This window comes from Haliaeetus albicilla, chromosome 7 (genome assembly GCF_947461875.1).
Source record: "Haliaeetus albicilla chromosome 7, bHalAlb1.1, whole genome shotgun sequence".
Lineage (NCBI taxonomy): Eukaryota > Metazoa > Chordata > Aves > Accipitriformes > Accipitridae > Haliaeetus > Haliaeetus albicilla.
Window position 1 is genome coordinate 14,880,565 of NC_091489.1, and position 24,072 is coordinate 14,904,636.

General features: G+C 38.8%; 1 protein-coding gene across 12 annotated transcripts in view; it reads right to left on the reverse strand.

Moving 5' to 3' along the window:
* The window catches only part of SYNE1 (spectrin repeat containing nuclear envelope protein 1), a 321,099-nt gene that overhangs the window by 82,292 nt on the left and 214,735 nt on the right, over positions 1-24,072 (reverse strand). For 9 of the 12 annotated variants that reach the window (XM_069787028.1, XM_069787027.1, XM_069787029.1 and 6 more), the window contains 10 exons: positions 21,339-21,533; positions 20,122-20,262; positions 14,768-14,935; positions 13,837-13,998; positions 12,357-12,551; positions 9,048-9,221; positions 6,936-7,127; positions 2,413-2,547; positions 1,597-1,703; positions 17-167 (listed from right to left, as the gene is read on the reverse strand). In XM_069787028.1, coding sequence (XP_069643129.1) covers positions 17-167; positions 1,597-1,703; positions 2,413-2,547; positions 6,936-7,127; positions 9,048-9,221; positions 12,357-12,551; positions 13,837-13,998; positions 14,768-14,935; positions 20,122-20,262; positions 21,339-21,533 — 1,620 coding nt within the window. The remainder of the gene's footprint in view (positions 1-16; positions 168-1,596; positions 1,704-2,412; positions 2,548-6,935; positions 7,128-9,047; positions 9,222-12,356; positions 12,552-13,836; positions 13,999-14,767; positions 14,936-20,121; positions 20,263-21,338; positions 21,534-24,072) is intronic. The other 3 variants (XM_069787039.1, XM_069787030.1, XM_069787033.1) reach the window with 3 other exon arrangements.

Sequence of the window (24,072 nt, forward strand, 5' to 3'; positions counted from 1 at the left end):
AATTAAAAATAGCTACCAGCTGTTCTTGTTCCAAAGTTTTCTGGAGCAGTCTCTGCTTGGTATTGAACTCCTGGTTCAGGCTTTCCCATTTCACCTTCATCTGTTCTTCAGGTGATGGCTTCTCACCTTCGAAGCCTAATTCCTCAGAGAGTGTATCAGGCTTCTCACTGAATGGAAAGATGCATAAAGGTTTAACATATACAAAAGGTATTACTATACAACGTGTTTATTTCCTCTTTCAATTAGGAAATTCTACTTTTAAATCAAGTGCTACTTTTTAAAGCTTCGGCTTTTTTTTTTTTTTTTTTTTTTTTCCAGATAGTAGGACAAGGCTGGTTTGTAACAGCTAGAAGTTCTTGCCTGATGGGATAAAATGTACTTTCTGAGAAACTGTTTAGAGTTGCAAGTATCCATATTAAGTAAAAAAACCCAAATCAGACTGAATATATACTATATTGAAATGTAACCTTTAAAGAAGCTTTACTTCAAAGCATGAAATAATAAATTAAAAAAAAAATTTATCTGACTCCTTCCTCACCTCCTTTCTCAAAATGCCAGACATACCCTGATATTTCAATGGAGGACAAGCGTATGAGTTTAGCTTTGGTAAACAGTGAATGAAGTTCAGCATTTTGTGTTTGATTTTTTTGTTGTTTTCTATAGTATAACACCATGTGACAGAAGTAAGCCTCAAACAGAAGGAAATAAGTACTTTCTGGCATTATAATAAAAACCCCACATTGAATTAACACAAATGCTGAGGAAAAGAGGTTACTGAGTACAGTTTATATTCCTTATGCAAGAGCCTTGGTTCTGCCGTCCCATGAAACTATGCTCATGTTCTAGACTTTGGCATGCTGGAGGAGCCACAAAGGTGCTCACTACTACTGAGATACCTCAAGGAAGTATTTTAACTGAAGGGTTGACTGTTCCTTGATTCTTAAGCTGATAATGTTCACCCTGGTTTCCTCTTCCCAAGACCTTGCCCTTTCTGCTCCCTGAAGGTCCACATAGGCAGTAGTTTTCTTCTGCCTTCTCTATGGCAGAAGTCTCTCAGTCAGAGCCAAGGCTTTTATAGACATCTACTTGTACCCAAAATGGGCAAGTGTGCAAGAAAATACACACCAGAGATTAAATTTGAAATATACAAGGCTTCAAAAAGAAAAATATTTACTAACTGCAGGAAAAATAAAATTAAGCAATGAGTATCCCATCTGGGAAGATCTGGTATCAATGGCAGACTACAAAGTTTTAGAGATCAGCTATGATTCACACACCAATGCTGGACCATAAAGCTATAGTAACTGATCACTGCTTGTCTAATGAATCCCGCTAGTTTGTAATTTTAGTGTGATGCTTGATAATAAGAATAAAAGGAATATCTAACTGCTGAAGATGATCTATTAGCACAAAACGGTTTGTGTAACTATATTATCAGAGCCCTGAATTATAAACCAGGACTCCAGTATCTTAGGTGCTGTATAAAAATGATAAAACAAAAATTAGAGGATTATATGCAGAAGAGGGATGTAAACATAAGGATGACAAAGCACAGTCAAAGAAATTCACTTTGCAGAAGACCAGATGAAAGCACACCTTATACATAGGCCTTCTGGAGCACCTTGCTGTGTTAGGATTTCTTCTCCACGGCATGCTACTGACCGAAGCAGATTCTTCTGCTCTTCTAGCTCTTGTTCCAGCTCCTAGAATAGCAAGTTACAAAACCCAAAACAAACCTCAGACAGAGTTTTTGCCTTGGAAGGATATATCTACATTGCATAACTGTCACGCAAAGATCATAGAGTCATAGAATCACTTAGGTTGGAAAAGACCTTCAAGATCATTGAGTCCAACCATCATCCATGCCCACTAAACCATGTTCTGGAAAGACAGCTGAGCTATTTCTCATATGGCTTGCTTGAACACCAAAAGCAGTGCAAAATCTCCACCCAGGGACACAGAAAAATTGGGTACATAAACCAGATTGTTGAACTAATTAACTAATGCAATGCAGTTGCTGGAACCTAACCTGGTGAGGATGTCTGTGTATCATGCAACACAGTATAAGTTGTAATGTGTGTATCTTTGCTTCTATAATGACAATGTTGATTGCTATTTTGAGCAAATACCATCTTCTCCTTATTGTAACTTTAAGGGTTCATTCAATTTAATTTTACTAATGGACAATGGAAGTATAGAGTGATTAAGTGAGTTGACCATGGTCACCCAGGGTGTCTAGTCTGCCTGGCTCTTACAGATCTAAAATAGTGACCTCAGATGCATCATTACAAATGCACTGAGTAAGAAACAGTGTAAATATGAAAATTTCAGTGGAAATATTAAAAAGAATGGTTCATCTACAGTGTCAAGCACAGTCTAAAGATGGGGGGAAAAGAAACACAAAACACCAACTTTCTGTTGCTGCAGGGTGCTCTGCTGTTGCTGTGAGCGAGTGGTTCTTGCTTGTGCCAGCCATTCTTGGACACTGGGGCTTTGTGAGGAAACAAAGTCCAGATCGCTCTCCTCCTTTTCTTGTAATGATCCCTGCTTTAAGAGAAAGAAATAAAGATTTTACAAAATCTCTTATATTGCTAGAGAGCTGGCAGGGCCAGCTCATCAACTTAAAAACACATGTAGTGCCACCTTTCACCTCTCAAGCTGCTAGCTCACATAAATTTTGAAGTGAGCAATGGCCTTAGATTTCTGACTTCTACTGGTCATTGGTTACTAGCAAGAAAGCATCCCTAAGAATGTAAAAATAAACATGCACCACTGCACTTAGCAGAGTCAGAGACCAGAGACCATGAACTGATGTGTTTCTGAAGACTGTTGCGCTTCTCCTAAAAACCATCACTGATCTGTAATGAAGGGTGCAGATATAACTGGCAATGCAGGGAATCAATGGGTTGTTTCTGCCAGATTTTTAGTCTAATTAAAGCCAATTTTCTGTCTAACTAAAAATGAGAGAATGCTGGTTATCTTTCTGGTCAAAATTTACTTATCAGTAAGTACATAACTCTATCCGTGGTTGGCAGAAACACAGTCAGTTAACAGCAGATTATCTGATATGAACAGTAAAGACAATAAGAAAGACCAAACCACAGAATGTTATAATAGAAAAGCAAAAGCAACAGTTCCTTCACTTCATACTTCTATCATTATGTTTTTCTGACATGAGTGATTAGAAAGGCTTTCTGTGTAAGCAAAGCAAAAAAGAGCAAATGCCTTCACAGTTCCAAAAAATGCTTTATCAACTTCTTGACTTTTGAAATCCATGTTGGCTGTAAATTTAAATTATTTTAGCAGCCAATGTATACAAATGTAGGGATTTTAACACACTAGGCCTAATGTTAAAGACAGACTTGTAGGTCTGGCTACTTAGCTCTATCTATCTACACACCTCTCTGGATTTATTTAATTTTACTTGCAGGCATGCAATGACTGTAGAGATAGTGCTTTTTTTTTTTTTTTTTTTTTTTTTTAAGCTTCTAGAGCTAAAGCTGGGGCTTATTTCCTCTTCCATTTTGTCTTCATATCTCATTTTTGTAGGATTCATATTTTGCCTATTACTCAGCTCTTATTCTAAATAGACTAAAAGCACCAAATGGTTCAGGCATTACAGCAGGGTCTCCAAAACAAAAACATGTTCCACCTTCCAGAGAGCCTTTGTGTCAAATCAGGCAGGGACCAGCAGGACCAAAGGTGGCTGAGGAAACCCCTCTTGCCTCAACTGGTGCTCCTTATACTAACAACTGGGATAGACCTCTGTGACCAGTGTCCCTGGCACCAGGCACTGAAACAGCAGTGTTTTGCTAAATAGTAGAAGTTAGGTGTAAGATTTCAATTTTGAGGGATGACAAGTATACTGGAGTTGAAAGGACCGATTAGTGTTAGAGGATATAAACTGTAAGAGGAGCAAAACAGGCAGGCAGGTACCTAGAGCTGGAAAGAACCATAGAGCTCTTGCTCTATGAAATAGCTTTGTTCCACTAAGGATTCAGTCTGCAGGTAAACTGTGGTACTTTGTAGGAACAAGTTTCTAGAAAAGCTGATGTGGTTGGAGTGTGAACAATGTCATTATAGGATATCGGATTAGGCAAAGAAAATATTATGTGAGGGATAAAGAGGGTCTGAAATTTGAATTTTTCTATTAAAAATGAGAAAAAAGGCAATCTCTGTAAACTGTAAAAAAAAAAAAATCTGCTTCATTTTATATGCTCTAGGGACAATAGCCATTCAACTTGTGAATTCCCTTAGTGAATAGTAACTAGTTCTCCATTGCATTTGGGCAGACTGATTGATTTCAGTTAGATTTTGAGTCTCCTCTTCTCTGGGAAGAGGGTTGCGAAGCTTCAGTTTTGGAGTTACACTAAGACAAATAAATAGTAGTCCCACAGTTCCTGCAATAGCAAATAGTGTAAAAGGGATTGTGGCATTTGTGGGTGCATTGAGGTTTTGCAAATATGTTACTGTGCATACTTTTAAAATCAAAATTATTTGTGAACCAGATTTTATCATTCTTAAATCACAGAATATAAGTTTTAAAAAACACACTTGCATTCTCATTTGAATTCTGTCTGAAGGTACTGTATTACATTTCCATTAAATAGCCAGGGAAATAAGTGCTTGAAGCTGTCATTCCTGGGGACTGTCCACTCCAGCACAGAAATAACTGGAAAATCCCTGAAGAAAATGGTGATAAAAATTGACTTTTCAAAGGATTCAGAATTGTACAAACTTATATCAGGCATATTTGTCTTGTACAACTGAAGTAATTCCTCCCACAAATACACTTTGTAATAAAAATTAAAGAAGCACTATCTGGTTTTTTTTTACTGCAGAATCCATTTTACTTCTTTGTTTTATAAGGTGTCTATTTATTTTTATTGCCCCTAAGTCACAGAATTTAGTAGATAACAGTAATAAGGCAATGTTTCGTATGTCTTTCAAGGTGCTTGAAAAATGCTACATTTGGAATCAATGTAGTCTGGAACTCTCCTGATGAAGCATGTTTCTGATTAGTTTCACTGCTTTATTTTATCAATAAAGGAGTTGATCTCCAAATCATTTTTTCCATATCATTAATGACATTAATCAATTAAAGTTAGAAGGAATACTGAAATTGCTGCAAGGAAGTCACAGAATCTCACACTGGCTCCTAAAAAGCCTTGTGCCACAGGAATAACAGATATGCTGAAATACTGCTTTAAGGAAAATATAGCTCATTCTTTACAATGCTCTTGGTCTTGCAGTGCAACCTGGGAGGATCCTTCCTTTCCTTGGTGCAGGTTGGTCTATGCCTCTGGGCAATTACAAGGTTATCAGTACACCTAGAGACATGTGTAAGTCTGAGTTTCTTACATGCATGAGCAACAGTACTGTTAGCATGTAATATTTCTCAGGGTTAATAATGGCAGTGAATAAAGTTAGTGCATTTTAGGGCATCTGATGCTCTGAGCTTCAGTCCATAAGTAATACTTTATGCCTGATTGTTTGAAAAAGGACATTATAGAATTTCTCATTTGAAAAAAAATTGCTCAATGAAAATTTGATGTTATACTGCCTCTATCTATTTTCTTCCATGATTCATAAGTGCAGCCCAAAAAAGGCTTGCAATTCATAAAGAAACTTAAGTCTTGCATGCATGCAGCATCTTAAATGAGTCATATTTTACATCTGGAAACTATTTTGTTGTTATTTTTAATATTAGAAAAGCATCCAAAAATCTGTTTTAAAAGTTTAAGTAAACTAAATCACACCACTGTATTTTAAAATGCAGCATGCGTATTTTAAAATTAAGCAAAAAAGTCTGTGATGTCTTTTCACTTCACAAGTAATATATCAGAATATAGTATTATATGCCTACATGCTGTTGATAACACTTTTCATTTGCCTAATCATGAGGTTTAATATGCAAGAATAACATTAAAGTTACTTCATCTTAGAGGCAATAGGAATAAATACCTGGGTTTTTTCCTTCCCTGCCTTTTGTTTTTTTGGTGTTTTTTTTTTAATTTTTTTGTTTGTTTGTTTGTTTTTGTTTTTTGTGACGCTATGGTAAGTTTTGTAGTTATGCAGTTGCTTTGGTCTAAAAATAGTTCTTAGCACGTCAAATGACTTTTCAAGCTAACCTCTCAGTAGACTTTAATCCGCATTACAAGCTAGAAATCTTTGAAGCTTATCATGTTTGCACAGCAAATCCCAGAAAAGAAGTAAAAGAAAAGGGAGGGAGAGAGTCACAACAGGGCAAGCAAATTCAAAACCAGCCAGTCACATTACATGGTTGGGTTTCTTGTATGTATTTGGTTCTTCACATGTTAGTTTAACCTAAAGAACGACCAAAACCAACCGTTAAATAAAATAAACTAGTGGCAATAAGCAGACCAATGCTGCTAGGAATAGAAACCTAGGACAAGACTGAGGTTAAATGTATCTTTGCTTATATAATATTTTGTTTAGTGTAATGACGCCACTAAGTATTAGCCATATTTTAAAATGTTTCATTATCTTGATGTTATCTGTTCATTGCATTGTGCACGCTGTATGGAGGAAAGCATGTATTTAGGATTGTTCTTTTGTTGTGGGAAAGATCCTGCCCCAGAGCACACACAGTCTAAAGGGACTGGGAACAGGAACAGAGTATATCCAGACCAAGCTAATCATCAATCTACTTTGTTATTGTCCTTTCAGTGAAGGTTAGGATTGTATGATGAGGTTAGGATTGTTTCACCACGAAGTGGTTAACTTGAAAACGATAAGCTAAAACTTGCTAGGCAGTTGTTTATTTTGGAGTGTAATTCCATTTACTATGTAAAGATGAATAGCTCAAACTAAATCAGTAAAATACTTTTAGTCCTTTTCCTAGTTGCACGAAACTGCTATGAAATCCCCCAACCTCCTGCCCATCGTGAAGCCAGTTGGAAAGAGCCACTTACCCGAATGTTGATCTGTTTGTCGTGGAGCACTCTCTGCAGCTCCAGGAGACTGCCCTTCAGCGTCCTGAGCTTCACGGCCAGCTGCTCTGCCTCGTCCTTGGTGTGAGCCTTCCCCTCCATAAGCAAGTTCTCGTTGTGCACAGACAACTCTGACAAGGCTACCACCTTCTGCTCTATTTCAACCAGCATGTTCTGCAGCAGCAAAAACAAAGAACCAAATTCATACATTTTCCAGCATCTGTCACGCTTTCTGGCAAGACGGCCGGTGGCCTACCTCACCCGTCGCCAAGCTAAGGGCAGGTCAGGTTATCATTGCCTTGCCTTCCAGTCCCTTTCAGAGTCCTTTGGAATATGCTTGCAAATGTTTGTATTTGCCATTTCTGTTTGCAACCCTTTTCAAAACAGGAAATTAAAAAATTATTTGAAACAGAGGATTTGTTGTAGAGGAGATGCTCTTTATTTGCCCATTAAAGGTAAAGGTGGCCGAGATGCTAGACTGACATCCATAATGACAAGAAACAGAGCATGCAGCTAGAGTTACTTCTTCCCTTTTCTTTCATGTACATTTAGTGAAATGCTTCCTATCTCCTCCTGTGTGTTGCTCTGGCTGCGTTGATAAGCTTGTCTTCTCACTATTTGCCCCTTCTGATTGGTGCATGATGGACTTAAGGATTTCTCTATAATCCTCTTTAGTCTAAAGAGAGTCTTAAAGTGACAAATCTCTGGCATGTTTATTCTCAAAAGCTACTTTCCTGATGTTCCATTAACCATTCATGTATTACAGACATAGTGCATATTTTGATCTTCCAAACTCAAAGCTCATACAATTCTTGCTCAAAAACCTAGCCTGACATCAAATGTTTTTGTTTCCATAGCAACCATCAAGTATAAACTTAACAAATATTTCTCCTGAAGGAAAGTGTGCAGGATAAGAAGGGCACAGTCTCTAAAAAGTGGAAAAATTGCAGGACTTTATATAAACTTACTGTATTAAGATTTTAAGAACCAGCAAAAGAACAGCAGGATTACCTTTTCCACAAAGTTAACTGTTCTTTTAAATTTTGAGCTTCCTACAGATTATATTTAAAAAAAATTACTGCTTTCTTTAAGTTCACAGGGTTTATCTATATATAACAAACAGCTCCCAAAGATGGGTGATGAAAGAACACTTGAGACTGAGCACACTGAAAATTCCAGTGATGAAGTCGTGTTGGTGGAAATTTAACTAGACGTTTAATTCATCAGACTTACATGAAACTTAACTTTCATTTATCCTAAAATAGTTGAGATCCTCATTCTTTAATATGAAAAGGGATCTTTTGTCCATCTGTCTCTTGTCTATCTTGTAATTTTAATTATAAAGATCATACAGTTCTAAACTCTCATTTAAAAATGGAAATCTTCCACTAATTTGAGAATCTGGATATTATGACTGATCGAAGTCTTTTTAATAAAAGTATATGCAATTACTCCTATTGCAGCAAAATGTTTTTCCTCGGTTGTTTTGGTATTCTGGGGTGATTAATATTAAATTCATAAAAATAGTAACTACTGGTGATTATACTTTACTGCTGAATGTGGGTAGGGATTACTCCTGAAGAAAACACAACACTGTCCCACTCACCACTGCTAGTGCAAGTGTGTTCTTCAGCTGGAAAGGGAGGAGTAGGAAAGTACACTGCAGGTGTTTTCATACCTATCAAGCGAGCTGTTCAACAGCTCTAGCTTGAGCCGAGCAAAAACAGTAAATGAAGTGAATACAAGGCCTTTAAAGCAAAACAAAATGCCCTCTGAAAGTAGTAGAGCTTCCAATGTTCTTGCAGCCAGGATATCTTTTTTTGCCTACCGCTGTGTTTATATGCGCTTTCTAAAGCACTGTTTGCAGTCTCTAATAAGAAATGAAGAACAAGCTATTTTTTATTTCACAAATCATTGATGAAGCCAACTGAGCATATCTGAGGTGCTAAGGGGCTCAGAAACTTCTTCCCCACTAAAATGGTGGCTCGTCCCACTCAATAATGGTCTTAACATTAACGCTCCATATTTGCCTCTTCATTCAGATAAAGCTATATCCATCCTGTTCATCTAAACATTACAGGACAGATAATTTACCTGACAGTCTACCAGCTGTGCTTCCATGTCCATAGGTTCCTCAGCAGTAACCAGAGCAGTGTCCAGCGTTGCTCGGGTATTGAGTAGCCAGTGGTCAAGCTCATCAGCTTCACAACGGTACCTTTGAAGAGCCTGCTCTTGCCGCTGTTCTTCCAGCTGCTCGTTCAGTTTTTCCTAGAAGTACAAATTATATTTTCCTTTTTAAAAGAAATAAACCATGACAATCACTTTTAAACAATTTTCCCTCTCTGTCTTACACAACTTCTATATAGTATTTAAAAGCCATAATAAGCCATTTCATCCATAAGTTGGAAATCTTTACAAAATATTATTGCTTTCAATTGATGAGCAGGCTTTTTTGGTGACTGAAATTCTGTTTCAGTTCAGTCACTGTATTTCTACTTCCTTCAGTAGATCTCTGCTATTACAGCCTTCTAAAGGTGAGGTCTTTTCTGCCTCCTCTGGCTGCTCTCCTTTGGGTGTCCCCCACATTGACTCAGTTTGCTCAACTAGCACAGAACTGTTTGCTTAGGGGGACAGACGCATGGGGACAGAGAGCTGGGAGTTTGCTGCAGGGAAAAGAGAGCAGCTTTGCCTTTTTTTGGCAGCGGCAGGCTGTTAGATAGCCTTACTCTCTCTCAAGAGAGGCATGAGAGGGGTATTTCAAGGACCCAACAGAGTACTGGTGGGCCTTTGCTGTAGCCATTGTAGGTAAAGAGAAGACTGATGAGCTGTCTACCTTGTCCGGCCTCTTGGAGGATCTGTGTGCTGAGGGGTGTGGAAGGATGTTAAGCTCCAATGGCTGCTGCAGCAACAGCATCGCAGCAACACGGACTCCCTGGCCCCAAGCTGGAAAGCAGCTTGGCAGAAAAGGACCTGGGGGTTCTGATGGACACCATGTTGACCACAAGCCAGCAATGGGGCCTTGGGGCAAAGAAGGCTAATGCTATCCTGGGCTGCATTAGGAGGAGCGTTGCCAGCAGGTTGACAGAGATGATCCTTCCCCTCTACTTAACACTGGTGAATCCACAGCTGGAGTACTGTGTCCAGTTCTGGGCTCCCCAGTACAAGAGAGATACAGAGCTCTGGAGAGAGTAGAGGAATAAGGAGCAGATAGAATGGGATGGTCAGAGGATACTTAGATGCATCAGATAATGTGGAACCTGAGCATGCTGCAAGCGGTATGGAACAAGAGGAGATTGTACTGGATCTGGCTGGGATGGAGTTAACTTCACTGCAGCCTCTACGGTGCTGTGCTTTGCAACTGTGGCTAAAACTGTGCTGATAACATAGCAATGTTTTGGCTATTGCTGAACAGTGCTTGCAGAGCATTAAGGCTTTCTTTCCAACCGCCCCTCACAAAGGCCAGTAGGCTGGGGGTGGGCAAAAGGTTGGGAGAGGACACAGCAGGACAGCTGACCTGAGCTGACCAAAGGGATATTCCATACCATACGAGATCATGCTCCACAATAAAAGCTCAGGGGAAGGAGGGGGGGTGGAATTTGTGGTTATGGTGTTTGCCTTCCCCAGCAACTGTTAAGACCTGCTGAGACCCTGCTTTCCAGGAAAGTGGCTAAACATCTGCCTGCTGATGGGGGAGTAGTGAATAAGTTCCTCATTTTCCTTTCCTTGCACGAACAGCTTTTCCTTACCCTGTTAAGCTGTCATTATCTCAATCCGTGAGTCTTTTTGCCTGCCTTCTATTTTTTCCTCATCCCACGGGAGAGGGGAGTGAGGGTGGGTGTTTGGCTGCTGGCCAGGGTCAACCTACCACACTTCTGTAAGGAAATTCAGACCTGTATGTGCAGGGCAAATCCCTCACACAGGGGAGTGTTCACACAGCTTTTCTGAATGCTTAATTTTAATGGGAAATTAATAATTGCATGTTAGAATAATTTAAAGAATAATGATAGTTGTTAAGTGTCTCAAATAATCCAGAGCTGAACAGTTCTCAAGGTCTAGTTATTTAAATTAGGTCAACAGAAAGAACAATATTACTAATCCACGCCCTCAACAGCAAAATGTTTTCATTACCTGTTCTATCCGTATTTCTATATTTATATCCCTGTAGTATTCTGGAAGATTTTATCTTTGAAATCAGAGCTATAAAATGCACAGGTTAAATTACTGAATATTGTCTACTTACGATACATATTTCTAAGCCAGGATTATGGGGGGATATTTGTACTATTGTATCAAAGTAACTGTCAGAATCCTAACCATAGTTAAGAGTAGTATATTTGACTCATGCTTTATCTTGAAATTATTAGTTAGCATCTCCTCCTAAGTACAATCAAGGAGTTTGTAAGATCCTGTATGGGATGCAAGTTATAAACATTAAGACCCCTATTCTACTTTCAGCCTCTTATATTTATGTAAAAGCCACTTTACTTCTGAGAAGGAAAAAATTAGTGCAATTTTTTAAGAATAACAAAGATATTTTCTAAGGACCTGTTCACTGTTTCAGGTAACTGCACAGAACTAATGCAGTCAATGCACCCTGTAACCCAGGTAGATCCACAGAGCCAGTTCTCACTCAGTCTCTCAGAATCGATTGCTGCTGGAAATTATGAAGGCAGCAGTTGCTGTGTTTGTGAATTCACTGCTACAGTTCTTAGCAGTACAGCAGTAAAGCTGCCCCGCAGTGTTCAAAGTAGCCATACCATAGCCAGATTTAGTATGAAAGCATTTTCTCACCTATATAATATACACAGCAACATTCTTATATGTAAAGGACTTTTTAAAAATCACCTTAGTATTAAAGGAGTGTTGGTAAAGCTGGTAGGCAAAGAAATAAAGGGGTGCATCTTCCATAATAAAAGGTTGCATGAAAATCACTGGGAAGATGAGCATAGACAACAATGCAACGTTTTGGAAGAGGTGTTATTTCTTGTTTTAAGCTTTCCCCCTTCTCTTTTTTCCCAGTTTGGACAGGTGACTCCTCAAAAGTTTACTGTAGATAACATGACTTTTAATACCTGTGCTTCGTTACTTCTCCTGTGGAGAAAGTGTCAAAGTGGATATTAAAAAAAAAAAAATTTTTATATATATATAATATGACTCCTGTAGTGTGTTTCCAAGTTCCTTCTGGTTACTTATCACCTAGCATTAAGATGAGGGGCTTGCTAAAGAAGAACGATAATTTATTACTGAAAGGAATTGTGAGAAATGAGCAGAACTGAAAATGACTTAATTATCAGCATTCAGTGGTGACTAAGAACATTGTGGAATGTACAGGTCTACCAAAAGGGGCTCTCAAAATCTGGAATGTGATCCAAAAGACCCAATCCTAGAGGTTTTTTCTTATACCTCTAATAGTTGTCGTTTTCCTGATGCCTTCATTCGAATCGTGGCCATCCGTTCTGCCAAGACTGTGAGAGTGGACTGCAATGCCAGCTGATCGGCAGCTTCTGCATCCAGTGGTTCTGAAACCAGCTCCTGGGCTAATGATGTCTGAAGCTCAGTGATTTCTTCTTGTAACATTAAAATCTCATCCATCAAAGCCTGTTTAGAAATGAGAGCAGAGAAAGTATTTGCTTCATTTATCAGTGAGAAGAAAGTATCTCAGGAGGCAAAGGCTTAATATAAAATTCAAGATGACTGTCCCAAGGGAGCATGAGGAACACAGAGTAGTGCAATATATCACTGCTGGTTTGGTAGAGTCAGAATTCAGGACTGAGTCCTGCTTTTAGTTGCTTAAGCTAGGGTCATGCATCTGATAACTGAAATATGGATCTAATTACTTATCTTGAATTTCAAACATATCACAAGAAGGTATTCTTTTGGAAATATTATACATACAGATTTATTCTTCCTATAAATTTTCTGCAGGGAATTCCAGTAGATAAAGTGAAGATAATGAACAAGTGAGTGAGTGTGTGTTTGTAAGAGAAAAATAGGGGCATGAGTTAGCCTTCAGCCTGAAACCTTACTAACTGGACAAAGAACATCCAGCAATATATGTAAACATCCAGATATCAACTCCATGATGTAAAAGAAGTTCTTACTATCATTCTTATTCTACAAATTAGTTTCCAAGATACCCACAAAAGGATGTTGCCTTAACAATACCTTAGAGCAGATACTTTACTTTCTTGTCTGATAGTATACACACATTGGATGCACAAGACATCACACAGTGCTACAAAAGCCAAATGTTATCCTTTTCAGGTCATGGAGTTCCCACTGAAATGAGAACCGGTCCCACCAGATAGTTTCAAGCTATCACATAGAAAGCTTAGATGATTACAACTTGGACAAATGTCAGAATGATTACTTGATAAAATATTCTCTTATTATCGAGAGCATCGTTTCCCAAGACTTCCCTTGGGAGAGAATTTTTTGTGTGCTTTGCATTGTCTGTTTTGTTTAACAAGGCGAAGATTGTATTTAGATCAATTTACAATGCATCAGTATTGGTTATGATCTTAGTAAATTTGGAAACATTATAAATAGTCTGATATATGCTCATAGCACTTATGCCGAAGAACAGTATGTGTAGGTGTCACTGAACACAACCTTTGACAAAAGATTTTGCTGAAAATTTCAATTGGACAACATGTTATGCTCTATTCTACTTTTTAAAAAGGCTCCTTATTAAAAGAATCACCATTACACCATCTTTAGAATAGCAGAAAGGCAAGACATACGGTTAACAGAGAAGGTTCATACAACTAATGCACGTTTTTGAGGCATCCAGCCATGAAGAATGCTACTATCTAAAAAAAGGGAACTAAAGGTATACAGGTAATGCATGTTCTCCCTCTATTTCTCACATATAAGTTTTTACCTGATGTTCAGCCATCTGGCTCTCCGGGCTTTTGGCTGGTTCCAGACTCTCATTTAGTTTGACCTCAATGGTCTCCATTTTTGTGGATATAGACTGGAGTGTGTCCTGATACTTCTGTTGACGCTCAAGAGCTTCATAGAGGGTGCGCTGCTTTTCACTGATCTGAAGAGGAATGGAAGGTATAAATTCTGTCCTCTGATACAGGATTTGCTCTTTCTTCTGCTTCATACGTCCCTAGGCTTACAAGACTAAAACCAAAAACTTGCAACAATTTTTCAGAAGTATAAATTATAAAGCAAAACATCCATATTAAAAATATTTATCTGTTTAAACATCATCAGTCAAACTCTAGATTGTGACTGAAAAAATTTGACTTTAATAAGCAGGGAAAACCTAGGCACATTCTCATGCTTATTTTAGATTTTATGCACTCAAACATGCGGATGTGCACCATTTGCTAGATGCATATTTCTTAATACCCCATAGTAGCTACTGTGCCTCTGCAAAGAATTAAAACTTATACCACGTGACCAAAACTTTGACCATTTTCATACACCACTGAATGATTTTGCTGCATTACCGTGTAGAAACTTGTTGACTCAGTATTTGGAGAAACTGGATTCTTGAGCCTTTTTTTGCCAGCTCATCCAGCACGAGTGGATTTCCCTGTTAGGTTATGGAATATAGTCTGACCATAGCCAATATTTCTGAAGGCAATTATCAGCCTTAATAACTTTTATCTTTTCTTAATAGAAGTCCATCCTGCACAGGCTTTCAAACAGAAAAAATATAATATAATATCACAACTAACAATTCCTGTTACCATCTGAAAACCAAGAATTGCAGAGAAGAATATTAGCTGAACCAGTTCTTTGCAATTTATTCCTTACAAGCTAGCAGATCATTTTGAACCTTCCAGATGAAGACTTACCACATTTTTCAGTGTTTCCCAAGAACGCTGCAAATCATCCAATTTGGCACTAGCGGCTGATTCTAAGCCTGGTTCGTAAAACTCCTGGGTGGCTGAAGTGCTGGGTTGAATTTTAGCAGCTTCTGTCTGCAACTGTTCAGCCGATAAGGCTTGGTAATAAGCAATGTCCTACAAGCATGAAGCACATTATTGCACTTTCAAAATGAAAGATACTGCATATTATCCCCCCACATACTGCCCCATTGCATGTGTCCATTAAAATAAAACAAAACCCACAAAGCCAAAACCACCGGGAAACCTCTGAGCAACACAGTAAATAAATATTTAATAGTAGTACACTTAGTATGGTTTGGAGCTTCACTATGATGAAGATTGTGGATGCAGCTTGGAGGTGCAGGAGGCAACTGTGGACGGACATGGAAAGGCTAGGAGTGCTACAAGTGGGAGTGTTGTTCTAGCATCATCACAACTACACATGGGGAAAACCCATCACAACAGACAGTGGGTTATGGTATATAGGTGGCAAAGAATATCACCCTAATGAACACTAGCACAGAGAAGGCAACAGAAGAACCAAAAAGGAATATGCTGTAGGACTAGTCAATGATGTAAGAAAGAGTTTGAAGCACTAGCTTATAGTAAGACTTCAAACAAACAGGTACTCTCAATTAACTTATAAAAGATAGTGGGAAAAGGGACCAAAAGTACTAAGGAAACTGGGCAAATGTTCAAATTACTGTTGAAAATTCAGGGTGGAACTGTTTCTCACCAGAACTTCTATACTTAGTGTATGGGCATTTCTTCAGCTATTGCAGGTGACAATTAAAAAGATCTACAGAAAATGTAAAATTAAGGAAACATGCACAGTATCTATATTTAAGTCAGGAAAGCAGACTTGACGACAAGGATTATTTAAAACTGAAATCATGTATAACAGTTACCACCACATCTATTTGGAAGGTGAGAAATGCTACAACCTTCCTTCTTCTCACTCAGTAGCCTCGCTTAGTGAACTATGCTCCAGACGATGTGACACAGAAGCTGTTGTCCACTTTCCTCAATCATTTTGAATTTGTAAACGCCCCAGTGAAAACTTTAAGACACAGTTTTGCTGCCACTGAAATCAGTAAGAGATTTTCCACTGACTTCTGTTAGGTTGGACCAAATCTTCTTTCAGGCAGCTCTCAAGACTTATCACAATACTTGCATAAAAAGTTGCTCAAAATCTACTGAAAAGTGTACTTGGAAAATCCTCCTCCAATGATTGCAAATTTCTCAAATTTCTTCTGTCCTGACCCTGTATGATGAGGAGGAAAATTCAGCATGTCAAGCCATGTGACTGAGAGAAAACTAAGCGCCTTTCACTTGGCAGCTTACAGAACTGTGTCTACCAAATAGGCCACAGACCATTTGCTGTACAGCAAATGTAAGAGTGTAAATGTGTATAAATACAAATTCGCAAAGAATGGTGGCAAAGGGAGGCAAATCCAGTCGCTGGCCAGTCACAAGTGGTGTTCCCCAGGGCTCAGAATTAGGGCCAGTTCTCTTTAATATCTTTATCAATGATCTGGACAAGTGATCAAGTGCACCCTCAGCAAGTTTGCAGACAACACTAAGTTGGGCGGGAGTGTTGATCTGCTCGAGGGTAGGAAGGCTCTACAGAGGGATCTGGACAGGCTGGATCGATGGGCTGAGGCAAATCGTATGAGGTTCAACAAGGCCAAGTGCCGGGTCCTGCACTTGGGTCACAGCAACCCCATGCAGCACTACAGGCTTGGGGAAGAGTGGCTGGAAAGCTGCCCAGCCAAAAAGGCCCTGGGGTATTGGTATACAGCCAGCTGAATATGAGCCAGCAGTGTGCCTAGGTGGCCAAGAAGGCCAGCGGCATCCTGGCCTGTATCAGAAGTAGTGTGGCCAGCAGTACCGGGGAAGTGATCATCCCCCTGTTTGTCCCCTGATCTGGAGCAGAATCTTTATTTCCCAATGTCATTTCAGTATGTTATCTAACACAGTATGTGAACAAAACCAAACAAGCTCTGGAAGAGCATAGAAACCAGGTCACTCCCACCAAATTGTCCAAAAGTGTCAGATGAGGTACTTCTTCAAAGGCAATAATTGGGAAACAGAATTTTTTTACTCTGACCACAAGTGATCTTCCCAAGTCACGGTGAAAAATTGCACCAGTGCAGGCAACTTCTCATTTTGCCTTCTCTGCAGCTACTCTCCAGCCCTTAGCTAGTCTCTCTCAAGGCCAATAGAAAAGCTGTGCTTCTGAGACTTCTTAATCATGGTTTCCAGAATAAAGGGCTTGCATTTACAGAGAGGGAAAAGCAATCCCTTTCCCCATCTTTTCAACTACTTTCTGGAGCATACAACATGGCAGTTTCTTTTTGGCAGAGCTTTCACATGATGGTAGTGTGAATCCAGATGTTTTTACAAGTAACATATTTTGTTGCCCCTGTAAAAGCCATAATATCTCATGCCCACTTTTATGAAAAGTAGCCAATGAACAGTAGTCAAGCTTTGTTGTTAGGATGTAGGGTCAAAGGGTGTGTTTAGATTTCAAAAGATATTTAACAAGGGTTGTTGCACCCTAGATGAGTTTTCGTAATGGAAGGAGAAAGAATAATTAAGTAGGCTGTGTACAAGGAGATAGACATTTAACAGTGACCCAGAGCTGAAGGCTTGAAGCACAGAATCAGCTGTGGCCTCCAAGGCTTAGTGATAACACCAGCTTTTTCAGTTCAATTGCTCTGCATTGTGTATCTGGAAAACAAGTTTTAAAAAATGTGCGAAATTTTAATCAACTACATCTTTGGGTAAGTGTGAGAAGTTTTAGGCCCAAAGGATTCTCATTCAGTACTGCAGCACAGATGAAGTTTCAGAACATGGTTTAGTGGGCATGGTTGATGGTTGAACTCGATGATCTTGAATGTCTTTCTAACCTAAATGATTCTATGATTCTAAGTGTCTGGTTTTGCTACACATCACAATAAACTGCATTGAAGAACTTTTAGCTGTTACTGAAATATAATATACTATGAAATTCCTGAACCTTTTCAAAGTTAACATTTTTATAGTTCCCCCCCTACTCCATTGTTTTTAGAGGAGTTTCAGTATGAAACAAACAACCTGGGCAACTGTTACCTTATAAGAGTGCTAGATCTGTCACTTTCTTGTATTTACGGTCTTTTTTTAATCTATTTCAATATGTAGAACCAGTCTTTCCACTAATACACAGTTGGCACTTGTTTTATATTTTCATTACTTGTTAGTAATGTAAAAATAGCGCATAGATGTCTGAATTCAGACTAGCTACATTTCACCATTAAGAAATGTTAAGAAATCCTGATGAAAGACTGTAGAGAGATTATTAGGGATGAATTTAACAACAGTCTTAACACCCACCTTTCCCCTCCCCAACCCGACTTCATAAGAGCTTTTATTTTTTTTCCAAAGACTAAATTAATGTAATTCTTTACTTTCTAGAGTTCCTGTTCACATGGGGTTTTTTTTGGATTTTGCAGGTGATCTTCCTGTGAGAAATTATTTCGCTTAACATTGGCTACTTTTTAAAACAAAACATTTCCAAATTAGTTTTGCTGAGTCTTAGTGAATACAAAATATTTTTAACTTACATTTAAGCTCCTAATTCACTAATATGTAGAGTTATTTTTTTTTAACCAACCTTCTTTCCTGAAGTCTCCCTGGGCATTCATCATGATCAGCACTGGCAGTTTCATAGCTTCTTTAGTTTTAATCTCATATGAGTGTGAACCTAAGCATTTTGTAAGTAAACCACTGCATTTTGGAATGTTCTTCCGCTTATTGCTTAGTCTGTGCAGTTCATTTCAACATTAACCACACTGAAGAAACCTTCGCCTGTAAGTTTTTTAGACTATTATAACACCATCGATTTTATCTCTTTCAAACATCTTCTGTTAAATGAAAGACATCATCTTTTTGTTCAATTTTGTCCTAGTAAATCACAGGTTCTAAAACTTGCATTTTGGTGTCAGCTCATAGTGCAACAGCATCTTCACTGGGTTTTCCTTACTATTTGAGTTACCGGAGCTGTTAGCCTGGTTTTACATTTTCAGAGAAATGTAATGAACTGACATCGGCTTTGTTTATTAGGAAGCAAGCTGCTCTTGCTCCTTTAACTTTTTCACTGATTAACACTGTCATAAGATTTTTGTGTTGAAATATATAGGTGCCTTTCTACTGTAAGTAAAAACTCTACTAGGAAATTTGTGATTATCTGAAATAACAGAACACTAGAAAAATCCTTCTCATTCCCTACGTGACTTTTTTAATTATGCTGCTGAAGATTTTGTCACCATTCTTACTATCTTACCTTAGTATTCTTTCTCACGTCAGTTCATGAAAACAAATCATTTATATTCAGCAACTTCTATAGCACCATATGCATCTTTGAAATTAGTGGAAGGAATCAATGGGCATCTTGCTCAAACTTCTCTAATTCTACTCAGCAATGCAACACAACACACTCTACCCTTCAAGTCTGCAGTGGTCATTTTGGAAGCAGTCACAAATGCAAAATGAAACAACCAACCACAAAACCCACAACATGATGAATTCAGTGAGGAAGTGACTGCTCCTAGGGCTAGTTCCTAAACTTCTAAAGCTTAACATTTTACGTGTGCCTTCATGGGTGTGATGCTCAATGTGCTGGTTCATTGCTTGCATTTTAATCAATGCTGTTGTACACTCGTTCCTATTGGAAGTGTGAGAGGCCTCAGTTTTGATTTAAAATCTAACTTCAGTGATTTCACTGATCTGCCTCATTAGCACTTAAAATAATTTTGACTGTCATGGAAAGTATGGAATGAACAATACATGAAAAAAATACATGAAACTTAATAATTGAAATGGTATGAAGTGGAAAATACCAGACTGTGACTACAATGCTACAATGCCAATGTACAGCAAGATAGATGTATATGGACATAATGCAATGTTTTATTATGGGGAGTACAAAATTGCATTTTTTTCTCAGGATGCAAGTTTCCATTAAGTGCTACTGAGAAAAAAACCCTTAGGTTATAAATAGAAAAGAGAAGTGACATGGAAGAGCTTTGTAATTGTCACTTAAAATTTATTTTTTAAAATAGTGAATAGCTGTAACACCAGATTTATACATTTTAAACTCAGAAGTCAATATCTGTATCCATTTTGAACTAGAACCTGAAGGATCAGTTAGGTTAGAGGTTAAAGCCTCAGTTCCTTAGAGCTATGGGTAAACATTATTTCAGAGAATTAAATAAACCACCTGTGGAATGGAACCATGCATGTCTGAGATAAAAGCCGAATGAATGCCAAGAGGGAGGTACCTGGTTAACAGAAGCATCTGTATTAGCCACAGGTGAGGGAGAGCGACAGACGGGTGGAGAAGAAATCTCACTGTTGGTTCCCTCCTCCCCAGACTCCTCAGTGACAGGGGAGAGCAGCGTGTGACAGCGACCAGCAGTCATCTGCCACAGGAAAAGCAACCCCAGAGCACAGGAAGAAAGTCAGTTACCTCAACTTCAGTTTGGCTTAGGTTGAGATCAAAACAAGAAAAACAACACATGGCCAGAATCACCATGACATTATTTAGTCATACTTTATGCTCTTACATTTACCAATCTAAAAATCTGGCTGAATTAATAGTCTCATTCACTTGTCATACTTCAGTATGAACATGCTTTCCTGTACCCTAATGAATTTAAAAGAAAATGTATAGTGAGCAACTCAATCGTAACAAATTAGGGTTTGCCTAAGTGTCTTCTAATACAATCACTGCCACAGATGGGAATACTATGGAGAGCTACAGAATAATGCAGTATTGGCCTCAGTATCCAGGCCTGGTTAGAACAAGGAACAGACTTGAAATATAAAATACACACAATCCAGTAGCAACATATTCTTCCTGCTTCCCCAATGCTGTTACACAGTGATAAATCCGGAAATCCGCACTCTGTTTTCACTCAGACAAAAATCTCCATAGCATCAGCAGTTATGTTTGTAATGAGACCCAATTAGAAACAAACAAAAGCAGAGTAATTCAAAGATGAGGCTTATGGCAGTATTTAGCCAGCTTTCATTTCCAACACACTCATCTGAGAATATAGCAGCATATTGTCAATTATCACATCAACATTTTAAGACAAGAGCTTTAAAAATATGGCGCGTAAAACCTATACACTGCAACATGTTATGAAATAATATTTATTCTGTTTTTATCTTATTCCTGCAATTCAGTAGTTTCTTAGCATTTGCTCTTGCACGCTGACAGCTACGAAAAAGCGCTATATTTGCATCTTATTACAGACAACTTCTGCCGGTATCTGTCTGTTAAATAACTGCATCCTTTATGAACAAGTCTTGAAAACCCATATAAAGCAAAACAGAGTAAGGGGAATCTGCAACTTGTTTGGTTTGCCACACTCCAGCCATTTCAAAAGCAAAACGTAGATGTGAGCTGCGGCAATCTGCTACACGGTAGTGTTGCAATGATGCGAAAGCAAGCAGCTCAGATAAACGGCACTGAGACCAATGCATTCCTTACCATAACCACCGAGGGATGAGTGGGGTGTGCTGGGAGCAGGTCTGAATCCAGCTCCTCCATTCCGTCTGAAAGCCCCTCCACTTCTGTCACCGTCAGCAGCATGGTGGCATGTTTTGCTTTCATTGTCAGCATCTTGCACTTCGAATTCAAAGCAGCAATTTGCTCCTGGTATCCTTTGATCTTCTGAGCCAGCTCCTGAGGAAACATTTTTTTTCCCTAATGCAGAGGCAGCCAATGACGGCCACAGGGCCAGCAGCATTTCGGCTTCCGTGGTGAAGGCAAGCTCTCTCCTCTAAGCCCAGCCAATAACATCCTAGCGCTGCCTCAGAAACCCCGCATAAGCCTCTGCACTAGCTGACGAGCAGGATGTTGATAGCGGAGGGAACAAGTCAGGCTGCGTCTGGCTGCACAGCTAAACCACAGAGCCGAGAGCTCTGAAGCGAAGCCGCAAAAGTGCTGCGAAAGGCACTGTGTGCATGATAGTCGCAGAGGGGAGGGAAAGAGGGAGGGAGGGAGGGAGGGAGGGAGACCTCACGCTTGCATCCAGCCTGACACGGCGTCTATAAGTGTCCAACTGCAGTAAAGGGGAACACCTCTCCCTCTTCCTGTCCTATTTTTTCCCCATTCTATTTCCATTTGTCTGAGGAAGATGAAGCTTCTCCACACAGTGCATGCCATGGAAATGAGGTCATGTGGTAACCACAACTGTACAGAATGCCCCATTCAGAGCTCGCCAGAAAGAAAGAATTGTTCCAACAATAACTCACAGGGTCTAACAAGATCAAATGTGATAGGAACAATCAGTCACATAATAAGATTAAATGCAGACTGGATCGCTTTTTCCCAGTGTTTGGATAAGCTATACTTTAATCTTCTTTTGGTTTTGTGTAAGTCTTCAGAGTTAAAAGCTGAGCTGCGCAGAGCACTAACTTTTCCTTAAAAAGAGCTGGGGAATCTGGCTTAAAGCAGAGTGTATTTTAAAATACTGGTTTTTATGGCTATGAAATGGTCTATCTGCATGGCCAAACACCATCGTAAGTTTAAGTTTAGTCAGAGAAGAAAGACGAACATGAATAGCCTTCGAAACTGACTTGTCTTCTCTCCTACCCTGTACTGCTGCCCAGTTCAGTGTCCAGTCTTAACGCTTTCAATTAATACACTTAAAATAAAAAATGGTGGAAGATTCACATTTCTGCCAAAGCTATTGTTCCTGTCTCCCTAGAGACTCAGTAACGTGATAGAATTTTGATCTATAAAGTGAAAACATTTCACAAGCTTGCCTGCTAAATTGGTGATTATTCATTTTAATACATATTTCTGCTTTATTTTTATAACTGCTTTTCTTTCTTCAACAAACACAAGTTTTCAAGAAAAATAGCAACAGAAATTGCAAGATCTAGCAGGTATAATCATAAGTAATTACAATATCTTTTGAAAAGTAAATAAGATTACTGCTTCAGGCTGGTAAAATTAAAAGATTTTTTTGGTTGTATAACATTTTCAGGAAACCATTTCCTCAAAATCACAGTGCAGAACAGTCACAGCAAGAAATACAGAGTTAGAAATGGAAGCAGCACAAAGACTGAGGATGACACTTTACTGCCTGGGTTTCAGTGGTACCTGGTCACTGTCTGTCACTTTAGCAACAAAAGGAGCTCTCTTGGAGCTCCAAGGCTTACCTTGGAGACTAAGCAAAGTCTTGAGTGTAAAACATCAACTAGATCAATCAAAAACCAAACTGCAATCAAATCAAGCCATAACTTTAATGTCTAGCAGGTGGAATAGTTACCTGCTCTGTTTGACAAGTACCAGTCATTCACTAATGCTCAATGAATGACATCTCTGGGGCTCAGTAGGAAATTATTGTCATTCAATATACTTTCTTAACTCCATCTATATTACTGAAATGCAATAACGTTTGTGGCATTAATGTCCAATGCACTGAGTATCTAACATACCTCTCTCAACTGGAAACAAAGAAAAGGAAAAGGAGGCAAAAATGTAATTGTGAAAAAAATAAAGCCACTTATAAAAGCAATGTCTTATGAGGTACTGTATTGTCCATTAAAATAATTCACAAGTATGGAGATACTCTCCCACATTTTTATCGGAAAGAAACACAGTTCAGTAAACATAGGTCTAGAATGTAACTAGTTACGTACATGCATAGTAATACAAGCTTCCTACAAATCAGGGTGTACTTTCCTGCTGCTTTCTTCCTCTTATTTTAATTCTGAATATAGCAATACAAATGTCCCTTTAAGTTCTTGTTCCTGCAGGCTTCAACAAGGAATCTGGTAACTGATGTCTTCTTAAATTAATAACACAACTAACAAGCATCTTGACAGACTTGCTTTTTGAAGTAGTGTAATAATATAGGGTTTGGTATATCTCCTTTACGCTATGCTTTTCCACAGGTATTTAGCAGACAAAATACGAGCCAAAAATATGCATATCTCAGTCTTTCGAAACTCCTTACCCGTAAATGTGGAAAGCTTGCAAGTATGAAACCTGTCCACTCTGGTTGATCTCAACATGTGCAATAGAGTAAAGCTGCTGTCTTCCTGCAGATGTTTAGAAGGACTCCTAGCTACTGAGCTTGTTCAAATGTAGATGAAACTTAAGCTGCCCCATTTTTAATTCCTCGCCCTGCAGCATCATTCCTTCCTCCAGCAATATTACCCTGTATTGCTGAAGCCACTCTCCTGCATTTGCTGTTCCAGAACATTTGAAC